Source organism: Schistocerca nitens, chromosome 3 (assembly GCF_023898315.1).
Source record: "Schistocerca nitens isolate TAMUIC-IGC-003100 chromosome 3, iqSchNite1.1, whole genome shotgun sequence".
Lineage (NCBI taxonomy): Eukaryota > Metazoa > Arthropoda > Insecta > Orthoptera > Acrididae > Schistocerca > Schistocerca nitens.
The window spans coordinates 142562908-142575700 of record NC_064616.1 but is presented as its reverse complement, the minus strand read 5'-3'; the positions used below and the strand labels follow the sequence as shown (position 1 = coordinate 142575700).

The window sequence follows — 12793 nt, the reverse complement described above, 5'->3', positions numbered from 1 at the left end:
TTGAGACGCCATTCCACTTTTGTCCAATTCGGCCAGTAATGTTGAGGGGTTCACCCTGTTTCAAGTACGTTCCAGGTACTGTTGGCGAAGGAATGTCCACATACAGTTCAAGTTTTTTTGTGCCCAGCATGACTACTTCAGTACTATATCTTTTTGAAGCATTTCCGTCCCCCTCTAAAAAACAGCCTTTTACACAACATTTAACTTCATGGAAACAGATGATAAAGTTCCCGCCTTCACTCCCTATACAGAGCTGAACACAGTTTGATTTCGATATTCCATAAAAGGCTGCAGATGTTTCTCTGATTATGTAAATTTAGCAACATCAATCATAGGAAATGATGTGCTATTAGTGAATAAGTAAACCTGTGTTACTGGATGTACTATAGTATCTGTATGGTTAGTTTTTGGTTCTATGGTGCCATTTTATCTTTGTATTAGCTATAATATCGTAGAGGATATACTACTCTATCAATAATTATATTATCTTGCCACAGTGATACAAGGTGTAAAATGAAGCATGTGCATGTTGTAGAAAGCTTAGACCCACATGATTTCAAACGTTGTCTTGCAAGTTTGACAATAATATGTTTTGTAGTTGAAGACGGCATTTTTGTGTATATTACTTTGATATATCTTTTACTTATTAAGCAATATAACAATATTTATTAAAACTGAATTTTTAAATAATTTGTGAAAACTTCGAACTTTAAGAAACAGTACTTCTTGAATACACTCATTTTATAGTTCCAGAGAGTTAATTGAGTGCATTGTGGCCTTCGTCTCGTTTTCATCCGTCTTACTTTACAATACATTGTGAGCGAAGGAACACGCGTACATCAATTCGTTTGAGAATATACATTTCTAAATACAAAAATGTGGCATGGTTCAGGAGTTGGCAAGAATTCTCTCTACTGTGTATCCAAAACGTAGAGTTTTCTGTCGGTTAGTTGGTGCTACGTTCAAAATGAGGAACATGATGCCTTCCTGTTCTAAGGGACAAAATAACAAGTCGCGAGAAGTGCTGTACCTCATCCCACAGTTCCTGACATTGTTGTGCACTTCACTTATTTGTCATCAATTTTATGATCATTTATATTTGTGACCACCAACTGTTCTGTTATCTTCCTCCAATGTGATGCCATCAACTAGCATTCTCCTAAACAAGCGCATTTTAACCGAGGAGACGTCATATATGCAAAACAGTTTACATCGCAGGGGTACATAGATTAAGATCGTGCATCATTACGTTGATTTTTGGTTAGGCTTCACTTGTACCACCACTGTTTAACTGATCGCAGGTCGGCAAAAAATCGTAACGAATTCATAAATAAATTTAAAAAAATATGTTATGATTGTGTTCTGCAAAAATATTTTGCTGGAAGCGTTACCAACATAAAGTGTATGAGCAACACTGTGCAGGAAGCTAACACATTTCGACCTCTCGGGTTACCAAGAAGAAAGGGTAGCTCCCTAACCACACAAAAATGTTCGCTAGAGTGTCATAAACAATATAAATAAGTCGTAATACAGAAGATTTGCATTGATTGCCAAACAATTTTTCTAAGTAGACAGTGAAATAAAATGTCTGAGTTTGTGTTTAAAGTGATATTAGTACTGACTTGCAGCAGGGTTCGTGATTCCTTGGACAGTCTGGTCATGAAATGGAACACTTTGTACAGTTCGTTTTTTCTATGGCGTATCATCAGTACGTTGTTATACGATCGTAGCTCTGAGATACTTAGTGAAATGTATATAAATGTCATTCTAAAATACAATCAACCTCGTTAAATACAACTTACAACTCGTGCAGCGAAACGGAAGATATGATGTTCCAGTACATTCCAACATATCGCCTTCGGAACGCATGTTCTCGTCTTTCTCATTTGGAACTATTACGCAATTAATATGATTGCACAAACACGTAATAATATATCGAATGAAACGCGTTGTCCCTAAGGACAAGAGATTTTCTTCAGCGAAGTGTCATCCCTGTGGGGTTCACGCTGCTACACGGCTGAGTGACCTGCAGTGCCGAGGGTCTAATTTGATTATTGGACTAGAGGAAAACGTGTTATCCTGCGAGACATTGGCGAGGGGACGGCCGGCTACAGATGCCGTCCAATAGGCAATCCCATTACTTCCGACACTCAATTCATTATATCGGATCACCCCGGCCACTGCGTCCCACACCCAACGCGCTCTTCACATAAACCTCACACATCTCGTTCCCGGAATCATATTCTTACTTTTCGCTCCGATTACTTGAACTGACTTGCACTTCTCGGACATCTCTAAGCATTTTATGATACAACTTCGCTAAGTCTTCTTAATATATGGCAAGGCCACATTGCCACATTAACTTTTTTCGTCACCATTCCCAGTGAACTGTCAATTGGAGGGATTATGTCCCATACAGTGTACCTAGTACAGTGTTATACTGTCTTGTATTAGAAAAGTGAATCATTTAGTGACGGATTCCACTACGTTGATAGACAACCGTCTGTCAGTGCGTGCGCCCATTACTTTGCTTCTCAGATCGTTTCGTACAAACCAACACTATACAGGCAAAAAGGAAATACACCTCTTAAAATACTAACCTTCATCGACCCAAAAACAATTTCGAAATTTTTGACATCAGTTTTTATCAATCGCTGAAACACATTTAACTTCCTCGTAGTTGGTTACAAAATATTCCATGTTAGATCCAAACAGTTTTCAATGCTCCGTTCTGTTATTCATTTTCCTGCTATGTTGTTCCGTGCTAGGAGAGAGTGTAGTTGCTTGGAACACCTTTCATACTTTCGCCTCTAGCCTGTCCTGTGGTAGAAGTTTAGAAAATTCTCGTATTCTGTTTTTAAATGATGACATTCAGTTTTTATGTCCTGCAGTCTTGTTCTGGAATTATAAAGATTACTCTGGAAAATTAAGGTTTTTTCTAAATATTAGGACACGGTCAAGGTACAGCATGGTTATGCACCTTCAAAGAAATATTCGACTGAAACATAAATGCGCTACAATCGAGAAAATCTTGTCAGTATTGTATTCAGTAGACTATCTGGCACGTTATTACTCCACTACACACCAATAATCAGAAAGTGAAATCAAATAATTGGAATTATTGTCAAAAACGAGTTTTTAAAACATTAAAGAAACTCAGTTCATTTGCAAGTATCACTTGTCCCATTCTGAATTCTGCACGGCCGAAGAAGTTGTTTCGTAGCTGTCCACATGTTATAAAAGTAGTTCTAAAAATATATAGCATTTCACTCATCTGTATCTGAAGAATAAACCACTTTTAATATGTTATACAGCACAAGGATGTAATGAAAGCGAAATATTTACAAATTCTACGCAATACACAACGTCATGTCAAACAACATCAAAAACTATAGAAATCATTTGGTGGATAGGGCGAGCAGCAATCTACGGTTGTTTGCTGTGTACGGTAAGGTGTCTTGAGTGGCTGTAGGACAAAATTCTAGATGGTGTGATGAAGGGCAACTAGCTCTAAATGTAGAAAAACATAAGTTAATGCGAATTTCTAGCAAAACCAAACCCGTAATGTTGGGATACAGAATTAGTAGTGTCCTGCTACGCAGTCAGATCGTTTAAATAGCTGGGCATAACACTGCAAAGCAGTATGAAATGGGACGAGCATATTAGGACTGTGGCAGGTAATGGTAATGGTCGGGTTCGGCGTGTTGGTAGAATTTTAGGAAAGTGTGGTTATCTGTAAAGAATACCGCTTATGGGACGCTAGTGCGACCTATTCTTGAGTACTGCTCGAGTGTTTGGGATCTGTATCAGGTTGGATTAAAGGAAGACATCTAAGAAATTCCAAGGTGAGCTGATAGAGTTATTACCAGTAGGTCCAAACAACAGGCATCGATATGCTTCGGAAGCTGAAATGGAAATCCCTGGAGTGTAGGCGACGTTCTGTTCGTGGAACACTATTGAGAAAATTTAGAGAACCGGCAATTGAAGCTGACGGCAGAACGATTCTACTGCTTCCAACAAGGACCACGAATATACGAGAAATCAGAGCTCATACGGAGGCATATAGACATTCGTTTCTCCCTTGCTCTGTTCACTGGCGTAACAGGAAAAGAAATGACTTGTAATTGTACAAGGTACCTTCCGCCACTCGCCATACGGTGGCAGTAGCTGTGTAGATGTAGAAAACTGCAGACACTATTTATGGCGATCTCGAGTGCGCATTTCTTCGATGATTCTAAAATCGGTCACTAAATTAAGTATCGACCAAAAAACATCGCGTGTTCCTAGGTACACCCTCCCCTAAGTGCAACACTCTCTCCTACTATACTAATTTAAATTTAACCATTGAAACATGCTGCCTTTCCTCATTTCAGAAATTGTGCTTTGTTGTGAAACTTACTTGAGGGACAATTCTATGATTTAGAAAAGTCTGTCTTTGTAATCACAGATATCGTCACCATTCGGATAACAGCGAGAAAAAAATCCCTTGGAAGGCTATTCCTAGTAACCGTTACGGTATAATGAACAGGTGATCTCAGTGGTATGGTTTTCATATCATAGACCGTTTACTCAGTGCATTCCTGTGAACGACACCGTGTATACGAAGTAGGGCACTATGAATCTAATTGTGACTCCTGGCGCTGCTTTTCTGTTCCAACACTCGTCTTTGTCTCTCGCTCCTTCTAGTACTGAATGCTTTCAAAAACTTAGATCGCTGGGTCACTGCACTATCCGGAGTAGACACACATATGAATTTTTTATTTTTATTTTTTTTTTTTTTTTTTTTTGTGAGTTCCCCGTTGCTGTGTTGGAATTACCAATGCTCAAGCGTCTCTCAGTGATCAAGTGTCCACAACTGAGAACGTCTTTCATCCGTCGGTTACTACTGCTGGTATTTCCAGACAGTTTTAGAGTAACATATGCACATATTTCTGGCTCAATTAGCGTTTAGACTTCTTTTAGTCATGTTACTCATTCAGTTGTTCATGGTATTAGGAAAGTAAGTAATGTGTTGGCGCTGATTATAAAAATAAAAATCTCTAATAAGAGGTAGTAAAACAAATTCATATTGGTATTGAGGTGACAGAAAAGAGAATTTCGATTATTTAGTGGAAAATACCTGAACTCATCTGTGAATAATATTGGAAGGTAATAAACTAAGTGCTCTTATTTACATGTCAATAAAAGAAATTTTGCATCGTCGTAGAAAAGTTGCTAAAGTATTGACAGTAAAACAAAACACGGAAAAGGAAACAGAACTCAGTTATAAAACTTGCTTAATGCGTATGGGGTTTGGAAATTCCCCAGGGTTATCAACCCGGTCGTAACGGAATAATAGCTGCAAGAACAGACCACTCGCTATCTTAGGTTGTTGGTCTGAAAGCCTGACAATTAGTCGTAGTATAACGGCGAAGTTCTCCATCTTCCTGAACTTGTAGCGGGCACCGTTGTCTTCGTGATGCGAGAACCGTAGCTCAGTATTGTAATGTAGCGCTTTTGACTTAACTACAGTATTTCACAAATACTTGCAGTAAGAGTCTCGTCCGTCAAAGAAAACGTGTGTTAGTGGTCACAAGTCCATATTCGAATTCACAGTACAAGAGAGATGGAATACATAAATTCACACAGTCTGCAAGAAGCAGGCGTTTACAACTGTAAGTGTAGGCTCGCACGAGTGGGGTTTCGGCTGCGCGCCTGGTTTGGTGGCAGCCCGCCTGCCGCGATACCGACACGGGTTGTACGCGCCACAGGCGCCAACGCCTAGATAGGGCTGTCGGCGCTCCCCCGAGCGGTTATCTCGTTACGCGAAACGCTGGCTCCTTCTCAAATAAAACACTCCCAGCCAGGCACGACTTCTTGCCTCCACGGTCCCCTTCCGCCTACCGTAATCAGGTTCGCCGCGGGCTGGAAATTGTGCGGTCGGCAGGCCATCTGTCATGCCGAGATAAAAGACGCGACGACACCTTCTTCTCAGAGCTGTCTCTCAGGAAATAAACCTGCAATAGGCGATACATTTCAGGCTTTTGATTCGCGTACATTATTTCTGTAGACATTCGTTGATTGTAACGAAAATGTGTCTCAAGTTATCCACAGGAGAGAAACATTTTAACGCTTGAACAAATTGCAACAACCGGAAAGACTGTACTAAATGAATCCAAACTCGTAGGACGTATAGCGGTTTGTGCTAGCATATCCAACTGGGAGTGTTAAAGACCTTGCGTACGCGTGAGTGCAACAGGCCATATGTGTGACAGTCAGAGTCGTTGTTACGCCAAGATCAGTCACTGAAAAGCCGCAAAGCGAAGTGGAAACTTCCAAACAAGTGCCAAAATACTTCTTCCGCGACAAAGGGTGTAATATCAGCATGTGAGTAAATTTGAACTTGGAATAGTGGTGAATCTCTGGGAGATAGGTTTGTATTGCTGTGATATTTTGGGCTGTAGCAGTGACGTGGTGGAACGACACTGAGGCTAAAGAGCGATTGCTGCCCTACACAGTGAGACGACAGAGCGACATGACTGCATTTTGGCAGCGTTGCCGTAACATACCGAACAGTGAGGTCCTGATTGAGCCAACGGGTCGACGCCGTCTGCTATTTGCTGGATGATGACTTGCACGTCATCGCATCTCATTCCTTCGTACTGAAAATGCTAACGTGTCACGCTGCAATGGCAACATGAACACTTCTCCCCGCTTTCTGATCGCCAAAATGTACAGTTATCGCCGGCCAGAGTGGCCGAGCGGTTCTAGGCGCTACAGTCTGGAACCGCGCGACCGCTACGGTCGCAGGTTCGAATCCTGCCTCGGGCATGGATGTGTGTGATGTCCTTAGGTGAGTTAGGTTTAAGTAGTTCTACGTTCTAGGGGACTGATGACCTCAGATGTTAAGTCCCATAGTGCTCAGAGCCATTTGAACCATTTGTACAATAATCGGTCGGGTGCCACTGCAACCGTCCTAAAGTGATGGTCACAAATATATAAGGCACTACTGTGGTGACGGTAATCCAACACATATTGTTGGATCTCAAAGCGGAAGAACACTAAGTGTGATGGTTTGAACGTCATTATGGAATCTTCACAAAAGTTTGTGCAATTTAACGATGAAATCTTAAGAAATTCTATTGCGCCTCAACTGATAAACGTCGTGGCTGCCACACAGAAAATGCCCGAAACTATACAGAACACTTGTTTCAGTTTGAAACTAATCTATTTTCGCAGTGTTTAGATTTACTCGTGTGGATTATTGAATGATTCACTGGCAAGTGCGATGGTGTTTCATGCACTGATAACGACATTTCATGATAAAAAGAGTACCGACTTGTATAAAATTATCATTGGTGTGATAGGAATTTGCAGTATTCGATTTTTACATACTATCTGCATGACACTAATGATAAATTTTTAATATCTGATCAAACTCTCAAACCAAAGGAAACCCGTGCTTCTGATGACACATTTTATTGTCATTAGATCACATTTTAAATATTATTTGTATCTAGAACTCTACAATATTTGGGTCAGCTGATACGAAGGAAAGAGTTCTTTTTAAGATAGAAAATGTGAAATCTCGTTGAAGGTGCAAGCTGTAATGTGCCAGCTGCTATCGTATCTTATCGGCCTGATACTGCGTCACTTACAGCCACCTGCTGCATGGAAGGTCGTCTGACTGTAGTGAAAAATTTCACAACACTGCTCGCTACTGAGACAGCTCTCTCTTCTGTATGTTTTACAACATTTGGCAGCTATATAATACGTATAGTATTTTATACACTCTCCACTTTTCGAAGGAAGAGTGATATCGGAACTTACATTAACAGTACTCAACTATTTTGTAATCACCGCTATTGTTTGCCACTGGTATGCTGGCGCGTTACACCGGTCAAGCTAGGTATTGTCTGTGATCTTTGGTCAGGCCTTCAACAGAAAATCACTTATCTCTTTCTTCAAAATATTCTATGTCTGCACTAATCGGTCTCGCTTTACCACCAAATATTATGTGATCACGCTATAGCAACCTATGTAAAAGATACCAAACAAAGTGTTTAATCAGTAGGATGTGGAATATGATTAAATTGTTGTGACTACTTTGGGTTGGGTTCTTTTGTGGGAAGAGACCAAACAGCGAGGTCATCGCTACCATCGGATTAGGCAAGGATAGGGAAGTCGGCTGTGCCCTTTCAAAGGAACCATCCCGGCATTTGCCTGAAGCGATTTAGGGGAATCACGGAAAACCTTAATCATGATGGCCGGACGCTGGTTTGAACCGTCGTCCTCCCGAATGCGAGTCCAATGTGTTGACTAATGTGCCATCTACATCGAGAGGATTTCTTGTTTTTGTCACACAGGTTCTCTGTTCGCCACCAAGTAGCAGTATGAGGTGCCGACGTAGTCAAACAATTACTTTTACTGCGTACACACCGTCAGTACTTAGCATACTTCCGCTCTTTTACTTAAAAAGGGAACAAACGATTTTTGCACACAGTTCGTTGCAAGAAAGTATTGTGAAGAGAATAACTACTCATTACATTAATAACTAAAATAACTAATAACTTTTTCAGACCATTCGATTCTCATTCCTTCTGTGAGTTTCCATTCTTTTCTTTTTTCTACACTTTTTTTCAATTTTTTTAGTTCAAACTGAAGATAAACTGGCTTGATTCAGTCACAGCTATGTGCTGACGAAGTCATTATTAAGATCAAAGTGTTGTATGACGCAATGGTTGGAGACTTTGGGAGAATAATTATTGTGTTGTTAGACGAGAATAGCACAACTAATGGTACGTTTTAATGAAGACTGCGTTATAAAAGTTTCCAGGCATAGAACTAATCCAATCTGAGCTCATAACACTAATACATTGCACTCACCGTATTTATATGGATTTCCACGAGTTTTCTTTAAATACGTAACATCAAAATGTTATTTCGTAACTTGATTATATCTCTCGAAACTGATCTTTTAGAATACATCTCAAACATGTCCGTGATTAATAAATGCTGTAAATAATTTCAAGAAATATCTTTTTTCTGTAAGTTAATCTTAGGTTTGTGCTTGTTGTTTGTTGTACCTACGCTTTTACAGTGTGTTTTCCCTTTGAAGTCTGCTGTCGTGCCTTGCACTTTTATCTTCAAATTCGCATATCGGTTGTGGTTGCTTCTGCTTAGCTTCTATGTTTCTAATCACCTTTTTGTGTGGTCTGCCTCTCAGTTAGATAGAGTATTGAAATTTAAAATTTAGAGATATGTAAGACTGATAACAAACAAAGAATCGATGAAACATATTTTTGTAAAAGATACAAGACGAATTCCCGTTTTCCAAAATCTGAAACTGAATGTGTACTTTTTATTATATGTCTGTAGATTTCATAATATCCTAACTTTAATGACGATAATGAAAAATTGGGCTGCTACATTTTATTACGACTGTGGTTTTTTTTTCTTTTCAGATACTATGTTATTTGATTTACAAAACAATCATTACTTTTGACTGGGTAGCCAGCCATCTAGAACACCATAAATTGTTGTAAGAAATTTGTGCTAATGTTACTCTACAGAAGCCACTTACGGTTTTGGTCTATTTTATGCTCTTCATACACATGTCTATCACGAGAAAACGAAATGGTCAAAGTACTATATACGTCGTTTGCATGTGATGTGCATGTGTATGAAGTATATAACATCAACAGAAGCTGTAAGAATTTACTATATTCTCTCATACAGACATAGTGATTGCGGTTTTTCGCTCACTTTCCAAATCTACGAAGTAATCGTGGACGGTAATTCCCTCAACAAAAATTAATTATTGTTCTACAAAGCAAATAATGTAGTAATTAATGCAAAACAGGAAATCGTAGTTGTAAAAAATTAAATGTTTCCGACTAATTTATTATCACCACCGTTATCATTCTTGTATTTCAAAATTAAAGGTACCGGTATCTAACCAAAGTAAGAATCAACTGATACTGACAAAGATTCGCGGAAACAAGATTTTGCAAAAGAAACGAGAAGAATGTCTGTTTTGAGAGACTGGGAGGGAGCTATTCCTCAAAACCACCTGTTTCTGTTTGTATTAGAAGCATCTGTGTTATAGCGGCGACTCTTTCTGTGTGTTGCAGCTGCAGCAGGAGGCTGAGAAGACGCGTGAGCCGTCAGCAGTGGTCAGCGGCGGTCTGGCCGGCGGCAGCAGCGTGGGTGGCGGGGGTGTGAGCGTGGGCGGCGCCTCGCTGCTGGGGCGCCTGGTGCCCCCACAGTACGGCCGTCCCGTGTGCTGGACCGTCATCGCACTCTACGTGGGGTGGCGCATCATCTGCTCACGATGAACCGTTTCGCGGGCCACCACCCTCTAGTCTTTAAGTTCTACTTTCTAAGTCTCATTTCATTTTAGTTCTTATCGTCATGACTGGAGATGATCTCCTAACGTGTCTCCCTGAGACAGTTTCAGTGATTACTTGTTTGTTTCACGTATCTGTATTAGAGAACTATTCGTTCGATTTGTATCTGTAATTCCCAGTGATCTCCTTAGGTTAAGCTTTACGGGTCGTGTACTGAATCTCACGATAGTTTTGAGAAGTGGTAAAATGTGCTCCGAATTTTATACAATTATCACTTCTTGCATTCAGTGCATTGCTTACATAAATCGTAATTTTTTTGATTACAGTGTGTGTTTACATGTCTACTTATCGCTTAGCTGTAGGACAGATTTCTTTTTAGTGCTTAGATACGTTTTGTTTTGCAACTCTATTGTAATTATGGGTTATGACCGTATATAAAAGTATATAAATATATATAATAAATCGCAAGTAAATCTGTTCGATTACGTAAATGGAACATTGTATATTGTGTTGTGGAACATTCCTAATGTAAAACTGAATAATTATTGTGTATTTTTTTAATTGTGCAAAAAGGTTCCAATACCTTTTTTTAGAGTTTTCATATGATCTCTTACGCGTAGTTGTAGACATAGCTGCGTGTACAATGGGTGACGTTGTAGCAGTATCCCAAAGCATTGCAGCTCCGCTAGTTTGTAACTTATATTTTTGTGTGAGAGAAAGTCTTCTCTTTTGTAAGTTGACCTCGGAGTAACACGTCACAGCAGAGGGCAGACATGAAATCTCAGAGGAATTTCGTCGTATTTTAAGCTATGCAGTTCACTTCTTCAAATTTCATTGCTCTAATTATTGTATATAGACAATTCAGTGAGAGAGTACTTTATGTGTAATCAAGGTTTTGAAACTACACGTACAGGTACTGTTGTGTCAGGCAGCAAGACATTATGTTCTACACTAGATGTCCTTTGTAAATTTTGTTGCCGAAGAAAACATATTCCTTCACCATTATGTTATCTATAAAAGTTGTAACCACAGTACATAGAGCTCCATTTCATACTGACAGGGCTATTTTCATTTTGGAATACACAAATTAATAGCCTTTAACTAATTTATTGAAATATTTGTGCCACATTATCCAGACTTCATGCAAAAATTCTTTTGCAAACAACTTTCCTCTTCTCTTCGTTTCTTTAATCTTTTCCATTTACCTTCATCCACCATTTACCTTACAGAATTGGTAACTCATATGAAATTGTCACCAGTAAATCCTGGAAAGATTATACCTTAATTACTAAGTACTTGTGACACCGTGGTGCCAGTTACTGAAAGCAATTGTAAAAGTTGTAACAGTACCATTTGCGACGCTATGTCTGAGCGTTCTCTGCTGTTAGACCTGTTTTGTCAAATGTGTGGCTTGTAAATAGCTTACCATTTTTTTAAACAAACTAACAGTTGTTAGGTTTCACTGCTGTTGCAGGTTGATGGACAGTCTGTCAATTGGATCTGTGGCTTCAGAGAAACCTTCGCTTATCAAAGTGTCACTGTGATTACATATTTCTATAATCTGATGAATATATCATAGGTTATATTTGCATGTCGTAACATAGGAAGTATAAAAAATTAAGGCAAATGTATGGGAGAGAGCACTTGTGTTCTCTGACCTACACTCTGTTGCTACCAATGTCTTTCAGAACTGTACACTTTTTCACTTTTGTAAAACAATTGAATTTTGAAATAAATGTAAACATTCTGGTAATAAAGTTCAGTTTGTATCATTTTGTACACAAGTGTTTCATGTGCATAGAATGCTAATAGTTCATTTACCATCTTAGTTCTCCATTTCACTTCAAACCCTATTTCAGATTCTCACATAAACCTGTTCTGTTGTAATGATTTCAACATTCCAACTATGATGCAAATTTTTGGTGTACTCTTTTCTAACAATTATTCTACCACATACAGTCATCACTCAATCACCCACTCCTTTTCTAAAAAGCTTTTCCTTATTCAACAAAACACAAATTAATGTTATTATTCCACTGAACAATGAAAAACTTTTGTTCCATCTTATGAATAGTAATTTATGAATAGATTAGCATTATTATCAGCTTTTATGCTAATTTAGTAAGTTTAATTATTGAAGCAAAGTTATTTAGTAAATATGACCACTAAACATCCCATCCAAAGACACAATTCGAGTCATTCAGCGACTGAATAATTGACTGGTGAGATGCATTTTATTATACCCATGTTATAGTTTCATATATGGACTAGTAAGACTTTGAAGAAACATTCACACTGTAAAACGTCCTATATCATAGTAATAAGTCCTTTTCTTCCATTGCTGCTCTTACAAACATTTATTTTTTCAAATGAAAAGAACACTGTTGCAAAATTCTTATGCTGAATGTATCCAAGTGAGTTCAAACAACTCATAAGGAATATAGAAGCACTTAGATCTTGGACAG

The 12793-nt window shown here is 38.9% G+C and overlaps 1 protein-coding gene across 1 annotated transcript in view; it reads left to right on the top strand.

Annotated features, from left to right (window-relative positions):
- Positions 1-12072, top strand: part of LOC126249531 (uncharacterized) — a 38483-nt gene extending 26411 nt beyond the window's left edge. The window contains exon 3 of the mRNA XM_049951193.1: positions 10113-12072. Within this exon, the coding sequence (XP_049807150.1) occupies positions 10113-10316 (204 nt within the window). The 3' untranslated portion in view covers positions 10317-12072. The remainder of the gene's footprint in view (positions 1-10112) is intronic.
- The last annotated feature ends 721 nt before the right edge of the window (positions 12073-12793 follow it).